Source organism: Platalea leucorodia (genome assembly GCF_965183815.1).
Source record: "Platalea leucorodia genome assembly, chromosome: 8".
Classification (NCBI taxonomy): domain Eukaryota; kingdom Metazoa; phylum Chordata; class Aves; order Pelecaniformes; family Threskiornithidae; genus Platalea; species Platalea leucorodia.
In genome coordinates, this window is record NC_138830.1 from 22,433,729 (window position 1) to 22,456,132 (window position 22,404).

Below are 22,404 nucleotides of genomic sequence, written 5' to 3' on the forward strand. Positions count from 1 at the left end.
TCTTCAACCCCAAACACGGTGGGGACAGGAGCAGGGCAGGCTAGATGAGGAACCACTCTCCTCCAACTGGAAAAATGCTCATGGGAAATTTTAGTTAAGATTTAGGATAAACAGATATTGGTTTTTTTCATGGCCAAAGAGAGAACTTCAGCATTACCTCAACTGTTCTTCAGCAAAAAAGTATTCTGCAGCCCCTGGCAGGAAAGCTCAGCCCATGGTCACATATGCTGCATGACACAGTTTTTAGAACTGTCATATTAGTATAACATTTTGTCTATGAGAGGAGTGGTGTCATTCAAATTAAGGTACATCAGTAATGACTGTTCCCCAAAACTTCACCTGAAGCCTTCCTTCTTATTTTAATTACCCAAGACAAAAGCAGCAGCCAGTCACGGTCCCCACTTGGGCAGAGTCTCCCTAAGGAAGCACAGCACGCACCCCAGAACGGCAAAACCTAGACAGCAGCTTGCACGATTCTGCATTGCCCACAGGAGTGGGCACATTATTACTGTGCTAACATTACTCAGCTTCAGCATTAAGTTATCAGCATTAAGTTGACCACTACAAAACATCAGCCCAAGCCACATTTGCTGTCAATAAATACTTAAAAGTAAAGGCGGTTCAACTATCTTTTGAAGACTGCCAAAGACAACAGTAGAGGAAAAACTGCAGCAGACAATACAACTAACGAGCAACAGCTATAGCAACTTGCTATTTTTCAGCTCACAGTGAAAATAAAACAAACACTCTTTCTGTTTTGCCTGCAACACTTCCTCTGATACTGTTTGTAACCCGAGGAAAATCACCTGTCCAAGGCTGAGATGGACAGATCTACTGCAAATAAGAAATTTAAAGAAATGCTGCCCGAAGTTTTCTGTTTTCCATTATTTTTTTCTAGTTCCTTAAGCTTTGATTAATTTTTTTTTGCAATAACTTTTCTGTACTACAGGGCATTTTTTCCCCTAGAAGTCTGAGCCACTTTTAATTATTTAAGTAAATAAAAATGCTGTTTCTCTGTTTAAAAGTGCAGGAAAAAAGTTTAGAAGCATCCTCAGGACAACTGCCAAAAGTAGCTTTCTGTCCACAGAGCCACAGCTAGCAGGTATTGAGCCAGGGCCTTATTCCTTATCAGATGCAGGGGAAAAGGCCAGATTGCCTTGTCTGTGTATTCATGTTCAAAAATAAGTAGAGCAACTACACATGACCACCATGCATGGTGGCTCTACCAGCTTTAAACAACTCACGCCAGGATTTCTGAGAACAAATCTCTTATTTCCAGCTGCATTAGCTGCATGCTTTGCTGATTTTTTACAGCGTCCCGATCTGACTTACACAAGGAAAATAAATATGTTAAGAAAAATCTTTTTTGCACCAAAGTACAACATGGCAGGCCTTGTAGTGTTATGTTTTTGAGACCAAATTTAATCAGACACGTTAAATTATGCAATGGGTCCTTGCATTTATTGAGTCCAGATGTGGCTCTGAAAAGAGCTTTATAGTTTTAGGAGGTGTGTCCCCCCAATTGTTTTTCAATTGACAATTCAGAAGGGCATATGGCACTGCTTAAATAGCTTCCAGGATTTTCAGCTTGAGAACAATAACACAGCAATGCTGCCTGCAAGTCCGAGCCTTTTCAAGTTCTAGAGAAGACAGTTATTTTCTACTTTTCCTCCCAAAGTGAAAAATTACTCTCTATATATTATTCTATTTTCCTGCTCCACTGAGACACTACATTGTTTAACATGGAAAAGATTTATATTTCCATCAATTAAATACACTCCTTCCTTTAAAATAAATATATATCCATCATAAAGCTTTTCCTTACCAGCTTCTCACTAATTACCTCACTGCTTGGCTCTCCAGTCGATTTGAAGGCACCAGGGGAGGTTCCTACTAGACATCTAGACAAGCAGACAGATTTCCTGCTCTATAAATACATTACTCAAGTCAGATACTACTTGTGCTCCCAGTTATTTAGTGGCAAGATGCAAGAAAAAAAGCCTCACCACTGGTTATGATGAAGCAGTTATGTTGCCTACCCCAGGCTCGTTAGGATTCACAATGAGAAGTGTTACATAAACTGCACCACGGTGCTATAAATGAAGTCATTCCTACCGATGTATCTGCGTGGCTGCCACGTCTCATCAGGCTGTGTCATGACTTTGACTATATCAAATCAGTATCCTGAAGGCTACCAAACAAGGCTTAAGTATACAAAGAATAAGTAGGGGGTTTTTTATGGCGTGAAAGCATGATTTTTATAAATACAGTACATCCAGCCATTGTTACTTATCTACCAAGATTCATGAGCACTACAATAAGATTTTAAAGCTCTGTCCTGCTTCTGTCTACAGACCTCAGCAACTGGTAAATGAACTGATCCAGCTGAATTGTCCTGGAACAGATTTTCAAAACAGCTTTTATCAGCTGTGTTCGGAAACTGTTGGCGACTCCTCCCATTTCCATAGTATTGTCTCAAAATAAAGGTCAACATGCAAAGGTAGCTGCAGGACACAATACACTGAATGCTACTGCCATAATTTGCCTGTGGGTGGTGACCTTTGTTTTTTCTTTTTGTCCTGTATATTTTTTGGATCTCACAAATACTGGAGTGGGAAGCTGTGCAGCAGTGTTTACATCATGACTGAAAAAAAGACACTTGGCAGATTCCACTTGCGAGCTGACCACAAACATAGAGGCCAACTACACAAAGTGTTCGACAGAGTAGAAGAAAACATGGCAAAAACTATATTGTCAGGAACATGGACTGCAAATCCTCTGACTTCTGTGATCTTTTCATCTACAGCAGCTGAGAATGAGAAAAAATATGCCCCATACAGTAGAGTTCAAGACAGTTCAATGGTTGCTCCTGTTCTGTTCTCCAGCAATCTGCCGCTAACACTTTACATCTTTGACAAGGGCTCTCTGCTGCTGAAACATGTATGCTCCCCTGTGCTTATTCTTAAGGAATTCACTAACTCTTGCTACTAAGTTCTAGCTTCTCAAATGGATTTGAAGAGGAAGTGTGCACAATTGTTTTCTATTGTCCTACATAAAATGGTTTTTTCCCCCCTTGAAAAGACCAAATGATAGGAGCATATCGTCATCTAGAGCTTCCAGTGCATGTTGTTGCCTCTTTTCCTTAGGGCTCTCCTTAGACAGCATCCCAAAATACTCGGAATAGCTTCTGAAACTCAAGTCGACTTTTATCAGGGCATGTACTAGAACATCCAGCTATTGAAATAGAAATCACAAAATACATAGGTAAAAAACCAAAGAAATAAAAGGACTTAAAAGCACAGCCCTTACTCAGCCCACTACATCTTTACAAGCATTGCTCCCCTGGTTTCAGAACACCAAGTCAGCGGCCTTTTGGGCTGCAACAAATTCTGTACAGCTGTTCACTAGATAAAGCATCTTTCTGTCACCTCTCAACAGAGCTGCTTTCTGCACTTCTCGGAAGTATCTCTGTGTCTGCACATCTGGGTCAGATAGAGGAATCTCTCTTTCTCTCAAAGGGCTACCACCCAAAAGGCAGGAAAACCCACCATGCCTACAGTTCAGCCATAGCCTCTGCAAAGGCACAGGATGCAAACCGGTTACTATGTTAATGTCATCAGTCAAACACAATCCACAGACATCTGGCACTTCCCTGCATCCGTGACCTTCCAAGATCGAAAGCCTTACACATTCAAATCAATATTTTAACTACTGCATTAAATTAGCACCTTTCTGTTTGACATCTAATCCCAACTGTTTTCTGCCGACGAACTGACCTGCTCAGGGAAGCGATCTCAACACCATATGCCACTGCTTACCCAAGCCAAGCCAGCTCACTTGTTTGTTCTCGTCAATACCAGGGCACAGAAAGCTGCCATGGATTTGCTAGCAGCAAACCCCAAACCAACATATTTAATACAGTAGAGCCTGACAGATTTTTGTGCTGGAGAAGCCAGTATTGAATAAAGCTGTTAGTCTCAGAAATTCAGAAGAGTCTTCTCTGGATCAGAGAACCATTGATGTCTTTGGGACATTTGCCGTAAACCAGCTTAGAGGAAGATGGTGAATCATATTTCTTGTCTTCATCCAGTATTAACATGCACAGTTGGTAAGCCCAAAATTGCACCAGGTACCTAGGGTTTCCAGCTCTTTTAATCCAATCATCTCACAAAGAAAATCATAAAGGGAGATCACTTGTACTTTCCAAGACTTCATATTTCACTACAGCAAGTCCACAAAAGCCTCAGTCTTTTAAATACAAAACTACTTAGACCCCACCTCATTAACAAGTAAACCACAATGCCATTTAATATGTGCAAGTACTGCTTTTCTCTCAGTGAGTGAGCTTTGAAAATTTAAAAGGGAAGTAACTTCAGGAACAGAGATGACTTTAAAAAAAAAGTAATAAAAAACACAGTTCAGGTCAGTACACAACTAAGCTAAGGAAGAATCCTAGGAACAATTTTTTTTGCTTTGAAAGACAGACATGCCAATCCAAAACACACCTGCAGTTATCTGTAAGGCATGAAAAAGGAACAGCAGAGAACTGAATTAATGAGCTTTTGTTGAGTTGATAAGGGTAACACAACTGAATTTTTAAACAACAAAAAAGAATTTGCTAATAAATAAATAAATCACCTTATCTACCACAACAGAATAAACTAATCATTTAGGTTGGAAGGGACCTCTGCTAAAACCACCTGCAACTTAGAATGATAGTACACAGACTAAAGCTTGGTTATGACAAGGCAGCTCTTAAAAGAAAAAAAAAAAAAAAAGTCCAAATTTCTTCACTGTCCTATGTCTTAATTAGGAAATTAGCCATCATCAAGTTGATACTCATGAAAGTACAAACGGCCCTTTTCTGAGAAAAGATTAATGGACATAAAAAGGCAAGCAACTACTGGCTCGTAGAAGGAAAAAAGAAGGAAGAAAAAGTGGCATAGGAACAAGAGGTATACTCCATACTTAAAAAAAAAAAAAATCAGATAATTTCTTAAAGCTCTACAGGAAATCTGAGCTACTTATTCAATGTACTATTGTCTGCCACTGCAATGCCAGACAGCCCTAAGCAATGGTTCCAAAAAAACCACTACTGATTTTGTAACAGACATAAACAACCTCACAGGACTGTAAAATGACTGCAATATCTGAAGACGTAGGAAAAAAAAAATTGAGTCACCAGAAGAAAACATTGCTCAATCATCTTCTATTAGTTCCCCCAAAAGTCTTCACTGCGCTCCCACAGACTTTCATGCAAGGAAACTAGCTATGCCCATGGTTATTACAGTTCAACTGCAACAGAGCTTCTAGCAGTTACATTGGTACATCACTGATTTGCAAAAAAAAAAAATGAGTAGTCCAGGTCACTAAGGAATACACCCACTCCTCAGGGAGTCTCTTGGTCTAGAGATAATTCCACCTTTTGGGCCTCCACAAGAACAAGATATGAGAGGAGGGCCGTTGCCTGAAGAGCGCTTTAGGAGGAGCAAAGGCCTGACTCATGTCTCCACAGAACAAACCTATAGGTTTCTCTCACACAGTCACAATGAACAAAATGATCTTAAAGGTCTTTTCCAACCTAAACGATTCTATGATTCTATGAAAATTTATATCCTTCCTCATTTCATATTTTACCCTCATTTACTCTTAAAGCCCCATTCCGGTGATAAACCCAAGTATCTTAAGATAGCAGGACTCCGTGGTATGTAGAAAGACAAAGCTATTCCCCATGTCCTTGAAAGAAATGCAGGTCACATTTGTTTAAATAACATACAGCTACATATAAGTCATCTTCTGGTGGAACCTAGTTGTGGCATTATTTGCAATTAGTGCAAGAGCCCAGTTTGGCAGGAACAGGAAGGATTTAACTACAGCACAGGTATTTCAACAAAGATAGCTTAACTACTAGCAACGGAACAGAGTTCATCCCAGGTTAAATGTACGGAGAGGGAATGAAGATCAATGCATTAGTCTAGGTAAAGACTGACAGAAATATTAATTACTGTAAGCATAACATTTTTTTTCTCCTACTGATAATATTAATTTTCCTTTGTTGTTTACTATCCATTCAAAACTCAAACAATTAAGGACAGGTACACACCTATGAGACTGTCCCTACAAAAAGTTGCTGACCCTTTCACATGTTTAAAATAATTGCAATATGTATCACTATAATTATTAGAAGACTGAAGCACAGATTTCAACACTTTCAAGATTTCTTGCAGGTATTTGGACCGAGATTTGAGTTGGATTTTGAGAGAAATTATGTTAAAATGCTTATTATTTTCCAGTCTTGTTTCCTTCCCTCTAGGATTTAACCTAACACTGTAGTAAGGATTTGCAGGAGCCTAACTAATAACTTCTGCTAGTTTTTGTGAAGTATTAGGCTTTATTTCAAGTAGCCTTCAACCATATGTTTTAACAGCTCATATCAATCTCTGCTTAAATGCAGCTCAACTAACCATCATGGATGAAGCCAAAAATATATATTTAAAGAAGATTTATGAAGTTCTGTAGCCTGCCAAGTAATGTCTACTGGTCAAATCCTGTCTGAAGCAACTTAACCTGACCTATATTTAAAGGAGATATTTAAAAATGATTGCTCTATTTCTGTGGGAGAAAATAAGACTGTCCCATAGTATCATTCTCAAGTATTCATCGCGTGTCCTCCCCCTTCAAGGGTTCATTTCTGGACTGGTACATTATACCACCACTTCTGAGAATCACAAAAAAGTTATTTAAATCTCCAGTTACAACATAAAAAGCATCTTTAACAAAAATCTGTATATTTACACTTAGTTTTCTTCATTCATTACTAAAACGTACACAGCCTTGGATATATTATTTGTGGGTTGTTTTTCCCTTTAATCTTAAATTTAGATTAAATTAGTACTTTCAAAAAAACCCAGGGAGACTTCTCATTAGTGGAAAATCTGCCATGCTTCTGAGCTTGAAGGCAAAATTCAGGAAGGGAGATATCTGATCTCCTTTTAATTTCGTATGCTGGTAACACATGACAAAAACAAGTTCTCTGCATCAAGAATTCTAAAGTTGTGGCTTTTTAAATATAGTTAGTTGTATAAATCAGCAAAATGCAATACTCTAATTTTTCCTTCCACTGAAGAAATTATATTCTTAAAATACAAAACGTGAGTAGTTATTGTTTGTTGGTAAGGAACAGTAAGAGACGGTAAGGAATTCACCTTAAAGAGATGGTAAGGATATGTAGAAACAGCTTGTATTATCTTTTTACTGAATACCTTGGGTTTTTTCCCCCTTCTCCTTTAGAAACGAAGTTCTGAAAAAACAACTCACCCATTTTTTCCACAGACTTCACATACCCCAGCTCCCCTCGGCATCCCACTGGCAGTCTCTGGGCAAGGGGCTGCGGGTGCAGCTCACACCCCCATTCTGGTGCAGTGTGGAGAGAGGGGGTGGTGGCAGCTCTGCAGTGCCACAGCTACAGCTTCACAAGTTGTGGAAGCGCATCCTGCTTTGCAAATGGAAAGGCTGAACAGGGATGCTACACCCCCTCAGCTTCCACCTCTATTCACACCTGCAAGTCCCCACTGAGCGTTTGGCACTGGCACACGCTCCCCCAGAGCCTCCTCCCCAGACCATCCGAGCACCCACTGCACCACAGCTTGTCTTGCAGTAGGAGCCAAAGCAAGCAGTGGCAAGGATACCGAGCTAAGTGCCAAACGCTTCAGCATTGCTCTTGCACAGCTGTATTGGGCCACCAAGCAGGGATGCAAACAGCAGCAATCCCACCAGAGGGGCTGGGATTATTCAAGCACACAGGCTTCTAAGAGGGGCTGTGCAGCCACACAGCAATCGCCTCCTACGGGCAACATCCTGGTGGGACTGCATATAGTGCCCACGCTGTCCTCATAAAATAAGAGCTGCCCGCAGCACTCCAGCCAATAAAATAAAACTCTACTACTTTTCCTTGTGGAGAATCCAGATTTCTGTTTCCTATGACTCATCTGTAAAACCAAAACCTCCAGTGCAAAAGAAGATGACAGAAAGTAGAGGGAAATTATTACTGGAAAAGCAACTTGTCATCTCCAGACATGCTGAAACACCAGCACCCAAGCCTGAACAATTGCGGCAGAGAAAATATTTAAAAGAAAAAAACCCAAACAAAACAAAACTCCCCACACTTTACACAGGAACCAACACCCTGCCAGGGTAGCTGCCGACATCCTAAAAAGCAGTGGCAGATACCAAAATTCTTTTTATTGAAAGACAGGCCTGAGGCACTGACCAAAGTATCAAAGTATTCAGGGAAACAGACTTCAAACCAGAAGAGAAGCTCCACATGCAGGTGCTGCCTGAGAGCCAGGGACTTCGCGATTCTGCAAGAGCCTGAAAGAGGCAGGCTGAAACGGAAAGTCCGTAATTTATGCCTGCACAGGGTTAAATAGCTAATAAAAACAGAGGCTTTCCCACTATGGTTTTAGTCCTCCTCTGTTGACTGTTACTTTCCTTAAGCTTTCAGTAAATGGAAACAAAAATAAAAAAGAAAGTAAACCAAAGGTATTTACTTTGCTGGGAAAAAAAAAAAGTATTTACATGTATTCGATTAAAAAATAGAAATCCACAGTCATTGTCAAGTAAACTTCACAGAGATTACATATGGCATCTTAACAGCTAGCTTTTGAATTTCCCTCCGGTTTGGTGTATTCAAGGTAATTCAAAGATAAATAGTTGAGATATCCTAAGGACACCCACCTTCAGGCTTCCACAGTCAGTTACAGGTGTTCTAATATACTGCAGAGTCTGTGCTTGCCCCGTAATTGGGTTCTCATGTACCACACCAATCTTAAGGGGGAAAAAAGAAAGCAGCTCTTCAGGCATACTTGCAAGCTCCGGTTCCTGAGTTGACCTAAGGGACCAATGGACCAATGGAATTAACATTGACAGGGTCCTAAACTATGCTTTTTTCCCTCAGTGTGAGGCTGCAGGACCACAGCCAGATTCTGACACGTCCCTTACAACACACTTGAATCTAGTCGTGCTGCCATCCTCAGTCTCTGTACTATAGGAACTCCCCCAGCCACTGCGTTTACAATCCCTTTGCACTGCTCTGGGCATTTTACACAGCACAGAGTAGGAAGGAGGACCTCAACCACTGCAACCTTTTCCTCTGGCAAAAAAGAATAAAGTATCCCAACTTGCATTCACTCTATTTGTACAGAAGTAAACCGCCCAGTTTTAGTCAACAGCATTACAGATAATATTTACAGAGACAAAAATACAGCCCACAATCTAGCGCAGGTCATTTTTCCATTCTGCAGTTTTTCTGACAAAGCAAAACACTGAAGTCTCTTAAGAGAAAAACAACATTTTAGAACAGTCTAACTGAAAAGTCTATCAAAACCAGTTTTCCTTTTGTCTCTAGTAATGAAGTTTTAAATTGTTTTAGAACCATGACTATTTACAAAGAGGGGGAAAATAAAAACATGTGTGAAGCGATAAATATTACAAGGAAAATACTTCTCTAGTCTTGTCCGTAGATCTGGCCCAAAACATAAAACAAGAGGGAACCAATGACAATTCCCAATAAAACTTTAAGCTGCCAGTCATATTTGGTTTGGAAGTCAACCAGTCACCCTACCAAATGGACTTCCCAAACAAAAACTCTCATCACTGTAACTAGCCACCAGAGACATCATAGTAAGCTTTCAGTCAGGAGCGGAATGTTTTTGGAGTTTCAACTTTTAACACTGTCATTTTTCTATATTATTTAAAAATTAAAACATGTACGAAATTTGCAGACACTTGCCATTGAAGAGAGTTTCCCTTCATTGCTGATCTGGTCCAGGTTTCACACTGTACAGTTTATTAAAGGCCAAAATGAATTTGAGAACACATCTAGCTCCCAGTCTTTTGCTTCAAAGTCCAGGCCAGACAATTATATGAAAGATGCCTAGAACTATTAAGACTAGTGCTTTTTCATGAAGTATAAATTTGTTTTTGAAAATCTTCTATGTCCCTACTAGAACCAATAAACAACCCTGGCAAAACTATGAATAGGTTTTGGAATACTCTAGTGAAGCTTTCAAACATGTCTCAAATGTCATTCTTCTATCACCTACCACCAAATATGTTCAGAAACAAAAACTGAGGAGTTATTTATGTAAAAAAATAGCCATAGCTTGAAAACAGTAGCACTTCTTGAAGAAAGTTTCCTTGCCCTACTGCTCCAAGTGAAATACCCAGGGAGCTGGCTAGCACCCCAGGCAGCCAAGCCTGGCACCCGATGCAGTGGGAACCAGCATCCGAAAAGACTGAACTCAGACCCCGTGCCTTTTGCTCACGTACGAGGGCATAAAGAACACAACTGTTCAAGTCCCTCATTGCCCAAAACCTATGTGACAGAGGACTCTGGCAGTAGGAAGGAAGGTATCTTATGGGATCCACAGCAACTACATCACCTTGAAGAATGACTATTATAGTTTAAAAAAAAAAAAAAAAAAAAAAAGTCTTTTCTCCAACTGCTTGGCAAAGTGCAGTCTGCTTATATGACTCCCTCTCCTCAGGACAAGGAAATGAAGATATTTCAGCTGTACCAACAAGAAATGTCAGAGCTGGCATTTGATCCAGCAAGCCAATCAGGCACACAACACTTGACAAACGTGAACTGACTGCTCCACAGAGCTGCCTTCTGTATCTCTGGTACCATGGCATTGCAGACACAAGGCAGAGGGTAGCTTCTGCTCTTGTAAAAGTGATCCTTGCCAACCGGTCCGTGTCTATCCACTGCAACTGTTGGTGGGACAGAATATTTTTAAGCACTCAGAGCTGTTAGTTGCCATCAAGAGAGATTTTGGGGGAAACTTTCTCAATGATTTAGCCTGCAAGTTAAGCAGTATTAGTATCTGTGTAGAGCACCAGTCCGGGGGGGGGGGGGGGGGGGAACAAAAAACAAAAAACCCAAAACACAGGAAAGCAGACTAATTTAGATCAGAACTCAGAAACCACAATAAAAGCGAGAGGGACCAAGAACAAACATCAAAACAGGACAAAGTTTTCTATCAATCCTGGGTCCATCCCCAGCCTACCAATACTGAAGACTCTGAGGTCCAATACTGATTGTTTTCCCCAGCATTTCTTTCCTTGTGTCTAAACCCGAGATGTGACAACTGTTAGCTCTGAAACAATTGCCTTGGGACTTTGTCTTACAAGGAAGGACGGACTTGCATTAGGACTGCTGATTCTTACAACACCCATCACCTCCATTTCATCATGGCTGTAGAAATCACTGCTCGTAAAGGAGTTCCAGACCCTTCACAGCACAGTCTATTAAAGTAAACCGGCATCAATTTCTGCTTGACTGGGCTGCAAACTACTGCAAGTGATTCCTGAACCCTCACAGCTCCAGCATGGGACAGACTGTAATCTTCTCAGCCATCCCAGTGTGGGCTGGTTTTAATATTGAGTCAGAATCTACAGAAAAACAGCTGAACTTGGCCTTCATTACGGCCTTCACTTCAGAGTCAGCTACAACTCGCAAGTCTGGCTCCAAATTGCCACTGTTCCAGGTGTGGACAAGAGGGGATAAAATATCAAGCATTTACAGGAGTGATGCTATGCCCTAAGGTAGAAGTTTAAAAAGGAAGATAGGTACCATTTATGTAATTATGCATTTATTGTTACTGTTTCACTTTTCTGAACAAATTTAGCACAGAAAGGAAGAGACATTTTCAACATTTACTGCTTAGAAAAGCAGTAGTATGTTTTAAAGTGACCAGCCCTCCTCCGCAAAGCTGTGCGCTGCTTGCTAACAGAGAATCACAATCTCACAACAGCAGAAAACATCTGTTTCCACTCCAAATGCTTCAGGAGGTAACTCCCTTCAATTAAAAAAAAAAAAAAATAATAAAAAAAATCAGTGGCATGGGCATTTTCCTGAGTTTAAATGTAAAAACTCTCATTTTCATTCCATCTGACACAAATTATAAAGCCGTATAACCAAAATTTTTCTCCAGGCAGCTCAGAAGGGATCAAAATTTGGAAACCAAGTTTTACAGCTTGATGAAAAAGAAAAGAAGGACCTTGCTTTCAGAAAAGAAGTTTTATACATGAAACAAGACTACATTACTATCACTTTGTGCAACAGTGAAAATCAAATCGTGAGGGATGCATGTCTCTGAACTGTGTCATGTCTTAAGAATAACAGATTCAGTGCAAGGAAGGACCTTCAACATGGCAATAGGAAACAAATAGTAAATACAGATCTACCGCGTACATAGTGCTACAACAAACAGACTCTGTATTTGAATCCGCAGTTAAAGAAAGCTCATCCCTAAAAATACACGCAATAATTGGAATTTTGCTGGTTTTCCAAAAAACAATAAACTCCAGACTACTCAAAAGGAGACTAGAAGACCATTCGCTACGTCCCACGGAGCTGGACACTTAAATTTTCTGTCCTTCAATGTTCTACCACAGTGAAGTGCTCCATATCATGCAGTATCAGAGGGGCTGACAGACATTTTCTGAAAGATGTTCTGAAATTTCTCAGGTGAGGGTTACTGCCTTATTGAGTCAGCACGTCACCATGTGCTAGTAGTTGGTCCACTTTTATCAAAACAGCAATTTTATGTATTCATATTAGTCATGGAGACTGACCAAATATTCTGCTCTAAGACAGTACTGAAACTATGCTTCCATTAATATCGTATCACAAGTATTTCCCTAAATATTTGCATGCTCATTTCATTAAAAGCTCAAGTTCGGAATCAAGTGCTTCCTTAGTTTAACATTAAACTAGTCAGGAACTATAATTTGGAGAAGACTAAAAATTTACAGCTATGTTTAATTTGAAAGCAGCTCACCAAGCACTTGTAGGTTCTAATATAACTTAGCAGGTATTTGGTTGTTTTGGGGTTGGAGGGGAAATACTGGTTTTGGCTTTAAGACTTTGCCTTGGTTTTTAAACTCTCCAAATTCCATCTGGTTTCCAAAGCGTTACATGGTGATAGAAGAAGGGACTTTTGTCTTTGCTTTGAGGATGGTCTTTCTTCCAAGTTTGAATTAACCTCTCTACAAGCTGAAGCTGGTAGAAGTTAAAATATCAGGTTACCTGCATGCCACAAACTACTGGGTTCCTGCTAGCCAGTACTGCAGTTCTCATTATGTAAAAATCTCTATATGTATTTTGGTATTGGCACTAAGCTTCATGATGGCTGCTTGCTGTAGCTTAAGTGCTTTTTAAAGCACCCCTCAAACATCTTTATCTCCTGGAATTCCTCTTGCACAAATGTTATCTTCTAATTAAGTGGAAAATAACTTCCTCTTTTGATGAAATGTGATTCATTCTCCTATATGCCTACCTCCTCATCTCTAAATAAAGCTCATATTTGTTAATAATTCAGTTTCATATTTCAGCTGAAGTTCCTCTAGGACCTTCATCCTCTACACAATTCATAACCAATCATATAACATCAAGGGCAGACCCATAAAGAGCCTAAAGGGCAAAACAAGCTGCAATCAGACCCACTGGCATGTACCCATAGGAGGCTGAAAAGGCAATTCGGAGCCACAGATCCCTGTATTACATGCACATCAGTTTAAACACACAAAACATAACAACATAAAACCACAAAGTTTCTTTCCCTTTCCCCACCCCCCACTCCCCCTCTTTTTTCTTTTTTGTTTTTCTTTTTAAGTTGTCCATCATATGCAAAAGACATGCTAAATCTAAACTAATCCTCGGGGGGGGGGGGGGGGCAGGGGGGTGGTGGGCAGAGGTTTACACTGTGCAAAAAAAAAAATAATAAAAAACCAAACATAGACCAGAAGGACCACACTCTTTACATTAAAACATGATGCAAGACAACAACAACAATGAATGTTATCCTGTACTATGGATAGGCATTTTTCCTTGCCTTCTAACAGCAACTAATTACATCAGCATGTATTAGTATATATTAGATTTACATCACTTTACCTAGCAAATGTTATGATTCATGAACTAGGCGATAAGCAGTCATAAGGCACAACGCTCATTTGTCAACATTCACTAACCTGCATTCAGCACCACGTTCCTGCTTATTCGTCAGTAAATGACGGCCCTCTGGTGACCCATGATTAATTGATCTGACGCACAACATAATTTATCTTTTCTTAAACAAACCGGTCACTTGTGATGAGCCAATTCAACTGTTTAAAGTTTCCTAATATGAGGGTACAAATAAGGAGAAGTTCCAACACTCAACCCTCTCACAGTACTTTTCTCAATCCCGCCTGGTCTGATGAAATGTAAAATAGGAATTGCAGCAGGTTTTACTCAAATGTGTTTTGTCTACTTTCACGGAAGAATGCAATCACATTCAATTACTTAATTGCACTACAAAATTAAGATTTTTTTTTTTCTAAGATAGCCTGATTTGAAAAGTCTATAGTATAGATTCCTGTATGGTGCACAAAATTATTTTTATTCTTACATTTATTTTCCAATTTTTGAAGAAAAAAAAAAAAAACACAACAAAACAACAAATATTTAAACACAGAAAGAATGCTTAAACAACATGTAAGCATGGCCATTTTTAAACACACCTATAGACCACTATATATAGAAAACAAAAGGGGAGGACACTTACAGAATTGTAGACTGAGGCTCAAAAAGGCTAACAAGGCTGCCAAAGCCAGCAAGAACAGAAAACGGTTTCGGAAAAGCATTATTATTCGTTCAGCTTTCTTTTCATGGTTTCATCTTCATACATCAATGGTTCCTGCAAACAACAAAACATTGGCAAATATATTTCAAATGTGGAAGCATCAGCTATAGCCAAGAAAATTCAAATACCCTTTTGACAGTGTCAAGTTATTTATTAAAGACAAGCACATGAGGCAATTCAAATCGGCAACAACAGTATCAATAAGTTGTCTTCACCCTAGTTATGAGATTAACTATATTTCCACAAGACAGAACTTTCAAGTAAATAAAAAAAAAATTGCCATTTCCCATAAAATTAAGTTTTCTCCTGCTAACACAAGGTTAATGTTCATGTCATAACATTATCAACAGTTCTTTAACAAAAGTCCCTTGCCCCTGTGCAAAGCAAATCACAACATGAATATTATTATTTAAGGGGTCTCAAGAGCAATTTGGTAGATCATCCCTAGAAACAAAATAATCCTGTCACATGTTAAAAAGGTACACACACACACACACACTTTCAAATATAGGCTGAAAATTAGTTTCTCTAACTGGTAGCCCTTTTACTGATACAAAGTTCACAATTCTTATTTAAGAGAACTAAGAGTAAGAAAAATTACCAATACCACTAAGCAGAAAATGGGAAAGTATATTGACTCAAGATTAACACCTGGAATAATTCTGTGTAACAATATTTTTAAAAAACTGTTTTGACAAGAATCAGAACAATATATTTCAAATCAATAGTATTTAATACAACTTCAAAACTCAAATAACTCATTGCAAAAGTTAAAAAAAGACAAAAAAAATCAGCCCTCTCCTGAAAATACCCAAACAAGAAGCATGCGCTTTTAGTAGAAAACACACTTTTCCTTGCAAAATGACATCTCAAAGTGCACAGAATTTGCTGAAGTGCCCTGTTTTCACAGATGTCCATTTTCCACTGGAAGATGGCTCTATATAAGGGATGGGGGGGGTTGTTCTCACACATGCACTTTTTTTTTTTTTTTTTTAAAAACAACCAGCTGCTCTTATGTGCCAGAGAAGCCTTTTCCTAGCACTGACAGCGTGTTGCAGGAAATTGGTTAGTCTTGAAAGAAATCTTCTGAGATTCCCAGATCCTTTGAACTGAGCTCTGTTTATGACAGCACATCCAAGCATGTTGACAGAAAAGTACTTTTTTCCCCCACCAATGTTTCTTTTTGCCCCAGCACTTACGTGCTCACAGAAAGAGATCTCTCTTGCTTCTTTCCTGCTTTTGAGAATGAGAAGGCTGACATATACGTGCAATTGATACATATTTGTTTATCAAAACTCTTTTGCACTCCAAAAACTAACCATCTTAGCAAGATTTTCATCTCTGTCTCTGAGTGCTGATAAACCATGTAAAAATCACAATCTCAAAATTCAGAATTTTTTTCCCCCAATTAATTTTCTCATCATTATTTGAAAATGTCTCATGAATCACTGAATTTCTTATTTTATCTATTGTGGTTATTCTTAAGAAGAGTTATGGGATCTACAAGTTGGCCCAAGGTGACCTCCATAGTACAAAGCAATGGGACCCAGAGCATAAGTGGGGATCTTCCAGAAACGAAGGCAGTGGGGCTTGCAGTAAGTGAAATGTATTATGCATGTATGCTTTGCAGGACTGAGGTCTTTCCATCTCATTTTACTTGGAGAATTACCTTTACAGTTTCTGGAAACTCTGGAAAAATGGAAAGAAGTGGAGATTCTGAGAAGCAAGAAGCCAGAGCTATTACAGTATTTTTCCAAAATGCCAATAGCACCATTAATGGCATATGCAAGCAATAATTATAAAATAAAGCTTAAAAAAAAAAAAAAAAAAACAAAAAAAAGAGAGAGAGAGAAGGAACGATCTTAACAGTCTCAGTTTCACAAAATCATAGCTTATCCTGGAACATGTTAATGAAAGGTATGCTGAAACTAAACTGAACTAAACCACTGAAACCAAACAAAGCTGCCAAGGGTAGAAGGTATAAGGATTAGTGTATACAAAACACCAGGAGAGAATAAAGCAGTTAAACCAAACAGATGGAAGAACAGAAGGGGAACCACAGGAAAAAGCAAAATTAGACTTAGCAGGGAGGAGAAGGTAAAATCTATTAAGAAGCTCTCAGGAACAAGAGGTCTTGTGCACAGTCTACACTCATTAATACTGTTGCTGCATAAAAAAAAGTTGCCACAAAAAAGGAAAAATTACAAGACTGGAAAAAAGGAGATCATACACACCTCATATTAGCAAAATGTTTTAGAGAAAAAGCTTAATTAGCTTTAAACCTGAATTGCAAGATCAGAAGTTTTAAAACATTTCATTTTAAATGCAATATTCAAGAAATTATAAGTAAGGTGGAAAGATTTTTCTTTTAAATATACTTTAGCCTGTTAACAAATTAAAAGTTGCTGTGTTACAACTTATGAGGAATAAGAACAGCTCCTGTTAGGTAACTGTTAAATAAAAGTCTGTCAATACAATTTGTCATCAGCTCCTACTTGCGATCAAGCTGCCAGGAATCAGGTGAACGTATGTAAGACCGAGCACTGAAGCGTCTCCTCCTCCGTGCTGGCACACAAGGTATTTCCAGGGAAAAGCAGCACTCAGTCAGCACGTATTAAGTGAAGACAGCACAATAAGCATTGTGAGCACTCACTGAAGTGAGCATTTGTAAGCTAAAAAAGATAAAACTGAGCCGGGGGGGGTGGGGGGGGGTTGGGGATAAAAAGCTAACCAACCTTATCTCCCCACAAAACTATTTTTATATGCAGACGGATCAAAAACTAAACCACACAGAAAAACACATTTTGGGTCTTCAGAATATACTACCACATAGCAAGAGGCTGCAGCATTGCAGAGCATCTGCTGCGAACGTGACATTTAGAGAATATTGATCTTTACTCTGCACACGGGCCAGAGTGCAGGTCATGCCCCAGCCTCAGCATGCTGCAAGCTCTCCGTGCTCAAAGGTCAATTCTATCAACAACTGACAACACCGCCTCACTAGTCTCCAGGTATGGGCCTTCGTTCTTTGCTTTGGAGATAAGTACTTATTTATTGCTTTGAAAGGTGAGTAAGCACCATATCGCCGCAGAGGGGGTGCAACTCTGCACGGGGAGCAGGAGTGTTCTGGCAGCAGCTTCTGACGTGTGCCAGAAAAGCAGTGATTTATGCTCATCCCTGAGAACAGGTCTTTTGCTCAAGATCAAAGCGGTCTCAAGTTGCGCCAGGGGAGGTTTAGATTGGATATTAGAAAAAAATTCTTCACTGAAAGAAGCACTGGACCAGGCTGCCCAGGGAGGTGGTTGAGTCCCCATCCCTGGTGGTATTTAAAGGCGTGTAGATGTGGCACTTCAGCACATGGTTTAGTGGTGGACTTGGCAGTGTTAGATTTATGGTTGGAGTCAATGATCTCAAAGGTCTTTTCCAACCTAAATGATTCTACAATGCTATGATTCTATGAATGCAGGACTTGATACAAGATGACCTACAGAACCCCAAACTTATTTCGGCAACGCTAATTATAAGCATGACACACGTAAGCAGCCTAGATATTCCGAAGGATAATAAAGCATCCTTTATCAAAATGCAGATAATTAAAAGGCTACTTCTGAGCCACCTTTTGCTGCGTACCTACCTACCCACAGAATTTATCTTTTTCTTTTAACCATGATCCAAAAGTCCCAACTCATCAAAACATGCCAGAATGACTCACAGCATTTAGAGCACCCTCAGCTCTTACCTAATCTCACAAGACGGTGCCAACTCATGCTAGTGTAAGGTGCTAGGCTACTGCATGCTCACACAAGGGTAAAAACAGTCTTACAATTGAAGGCCAGGCCAGGGAGTCAGGAAACTAGCCAAGCCTCTGCTAGGCTCTTGGAAAAATTTGGTCAAGTCACATTCTCTGTTTTAGGCCATTTCACTGGAAAAGTTAGTAACTACCTAGAAATGCTGGGAGAGCAGCATGTCTGCTAAGAGCCTAGACTAAGCACACAGCTCCCAGCAGACGAGCCAGCATGACTAACCTGCTTTTTGCTCAGCACTAGCTGGTTATTGCTAGCTAGTGCTCCACATGGAACCTCCCCCCCAGCACACCCTTCTCCTGTGCAAAATATAAAGATGACATTTTTTGCAGGGTTGACTAGCTAAACTATTTCTTTTGATTATTTTAAGTCAGGCCCTGAAAATAACTTGACATCAATGCTTTCAAAGTGCTTGTGAGGTTAGACATGACACTAAACCACCACCGCCAAACTTATGTGCCACTTGACTGATAGTTACATCCTCTAAATCACCCGTATCCATCTAGAATACAAACCTACTATCTAGCATGAGGCATAAGCACATTATTACACTGACTCACCATGACAGCTTAAATGAATTTACTTGATTAAAATAGCATGTCTCCATAAATAATCAATAGTACTCTTCAAAGTCTGCCTCAATAAAATTACTGTATTTATCTGATGTGGTACATCAAAATGACATTGCCTACTGAAATACAAGCGAGCAGAAGTGGTTGCAATGAAACAGCAAAGAGAAATGGTGACTTTGCCCAAAAAGGAAGGTAGCATTAAGTCTGTACCTAACTGTATGTCAAAGACAGATAGAGGTATATTTTGTAGCAAGCTTATACAGCCTAGGAGGGAGAGCAAAAAGCCTATAAACAACATAAGGTTGATTTGGAGTAATATTCATAGATAGTTTTAGAAGAAGTCACAGGAGAACGCAGGGACCCACTTACTAGTCTGATGTCTCTACACTGTGGAAGCGAGTTTTTAATTGTAATTGCTTTTTGATGCATCTTTTATCTTTCATCTACATCTGCAGGCTTATTTCCTGACAAAACCTGTTTTGAAGACATCTGAAATGAAGGCGACAGCTCCTGATACAGTTATAATGAAGACTTCTGCCTTTACTTTAATTTTAACTCATGATGCTCCATCAATTATTCCCCAGCCTTTTGGCAGCAGACTACCAGGCAGTACATTTTTCATCTACTAAAACCCACAAGTCCAGCATCCAGACATTCTCAGACAGCTGAAGAACTTTATACTCTTGAATTGGAAATTGCAGAAAATAGTTGTCTCAGCAAGTGGCGCAAGCCAAACCTTTTCTTTGGTGCTTCAAAGGATTTGCTTTTTTTCCTGCAGGAATGAAAAATAGTGGCTGGGATCTTGTGGTTATGACCAAATCAACCAGTGCTACAAAGATCTATGGCAAGCACCAGAACAGAGAAGAAACGGGAACACTCAGCAGAACCAATTCTCCAGCCAGCACAACCTGCTTAGTTAACTCATGCTTCTAATCGTCACGTTGAGGAAACCCTCACAAAACCCCTGCAGCTGACGGTAACATCAGCAATTTAAACTGGACATATGATTCCTGCAACACTGAAGTTGCATTTTGCGTAGCAACACAAAGTAACAAAGCTAGGATCTGCAATATTGTTAATCATAATTCTTCATTTTCCCATTGGAAAGAAACAAGCATTCAATTTTTTTTTTTAAAAGCGTTTATGAGAAATAGGTCACATCACTTGGTGTAAAGAACTGCATTTCTAAGAAAGTAAAACCAGCTCATCATTGAAAAAACTAAATAAAACCTCCTCAGTAATGTTACTCATGTTAGCCCACCCCATGACTTAAGCTGTAAGTTAGTAACCACAGGAAACACAGAACTTGACTGAAAGTACAAACAGGTCAGCAGCCTCATAAAAAAAAGTAAGTGAAGATAAGGGAAGCCATGGTAAAAAAAGGCAACATGTACCACTCCAGGGTAATCATGCAAGGAAACAGCAGGAAGCAGCACCTATCCAATATAGCATAGCTACATGTTGATGTGTAAAAATTAATAGCTACTTATAATTTTATTTTCAAATTAGTTAACATTTTAGCAGCAAGCATCTGATTAAAAAAAAAAAACTAACAGCTAAGTTGCTAAAGTTTAATATACTTTAGTATTTAGAACATTAAAATATCTACATCTAAATTTCTCTTTTCTCCTATTCCAAGTTTCTTCCTTGTCTAGTCAGCTCCAGAGTCCTCATACTGGCACAGCTGGTCTTGAGATGTGCAAAAGCTATTGAAAATGGCACAGTTTGCCCAGTCTGTCAAAGCAACCAACACAAGCTCTCACTTCATTAAAGCTAAAGGATCAAACAGAGCTCTTACTCAAACAATTTTGTCCCTCTACAGCACTCATTATTGTCACTGTGCTGCAAATCTACCACTGGATTTAATAAATAAAGAGTTGCTTAGCATTCAGAAGTGAAGGGACCATTAGCCTTACTGAAATCTGACCACACCTTGAAGATAATCTGCTGTTCTCAAAATAAAAGGTCCACTTGACTCTGAGATCTTAGCTTTTAAATCTCAAGGTGCACAAGCAGACAACATGGTGAACATTTTAAACATCTCTTTCTCCTCACCAGCTTTCAGGTTTGAGCAGGACTGTCACACAGTTTTATGCTGGAAATTCTGGGAAAGCAGTCTTCAGCTTACAACTTTGGCTTATATCCTTCAAAGGACAGTTTCCAGCTTTTCAATTCTGTCCTACTCAGATCACCATTATGAGTTGCCTTCTTTCAGAGATCAGCAGCTAAGAGAAGCAAGCAGAACAAGTTTTTACATAGTTTAGGTTTGCATTTGATTTTTGTCAGTCCAAGTCCTTTAGAATATATTGCTTTTATTTAAATTAGAACCTACAAGTCTATGATTTTGGGCAATAAACACAGTCATGCAGAGACATCTATATTCAAGTTATGTTTAGGGCATTAATGTAGTTAATGTAATGTAACATTATAACATTACAACTACCCTTTATGTGTTTCCCAGCATTGGAAGTTGACTTATTTTGCAGCCAGAGATCTCCTGGTTTCTGGAATTTCCATAGACTTAATATCAGTTTTCTGATGAAATTATGCCCATGTTTTCTTGAACAAAGATAACTGGGAAAAAAAAGTGTAGGCACTGTTAAAAAGCATAAAAAGATCATTAAGTTTTTGATTCTTTTATCTTTTTCACACTGCTGGTTTTGGCTGGGATAGAGTTAATTTTCTTCATAGTAGCTGGGGCTGTTTTGGATTTGGGCTGGAAACAGTGTTGCTAATACAGGGATGTTTTAGTTACTGCTGAGCAGGGCTTGCACAGAGTCAAGGCCTTTTCTGCCTCCCACCCGACCAGCGAGGAGGCTGGGGGTGCACAAGAAGCTGGGGGGGGACACAGCCGGGACAGCTGACCCCAACTGACCAAAGGGCTATGCCATACCATACGGCGTCATGCTCAGCATATAAAGCTGGGGGAAGAAGGAGGAAGGGGAAGATGCTTGGAGTGATGGCGTTTGTCTTCCCAAGTAACCGTTACGTGTGATGGAGCCCTGCTTTCCTGGGGATGGCTGAACACCTGCCTGCCCATGGGAAGCGGTGAATGATTCCTTGTTTTGCTTCGCTTGCACGTGTGGCTTTTGCTTTACCTATTAAACTGTCTTTATCCCAACACACAAGTTTTCTCACTTTTACCTTTCTGATTCTCTCCCCCATCCCACTGTGGGGGGGTGAGTGAGCGGCTGCGTGGGGCTTAGTTGCCGGCTGGCGTTGAACCATGACACGCACTTCCACACAACACCATTAAGGTGTGTCGGCTTACCTCCCCTGTACTCTGACCACTAATCACCTTGCAAGGAACCACTTCTAAAACCAAATGCCTCTGACAAT

At 39.6% G+C, this 22,404-nt stretch overlaps 1 protein-coding gene across 1 annotated transcript in view; it reads right to left on the reverse strand.

Moving 5' to 3' along the window:
- PXYLP1 (2-phosphoxylose phosphatase 1) overlaps positions 1–22,404 on the reverse strand; it is a gene marked incomplete at its 5' end in the record, with an annotated part of 55,817 nt that overhangs the window by 23,786 nt on the left and 9,627 nt on the right. The window contains one exon of the mRNA XM_082320505.1: positions 14,613–14,744. Within this exon, the coding sequence (XP_082176631.1) occupies positions 14,613–14,691 (79 nt within the window). The remainder of the gene's footprint in view (positions 1–14,612; positions 14,745–22,404) is intronic.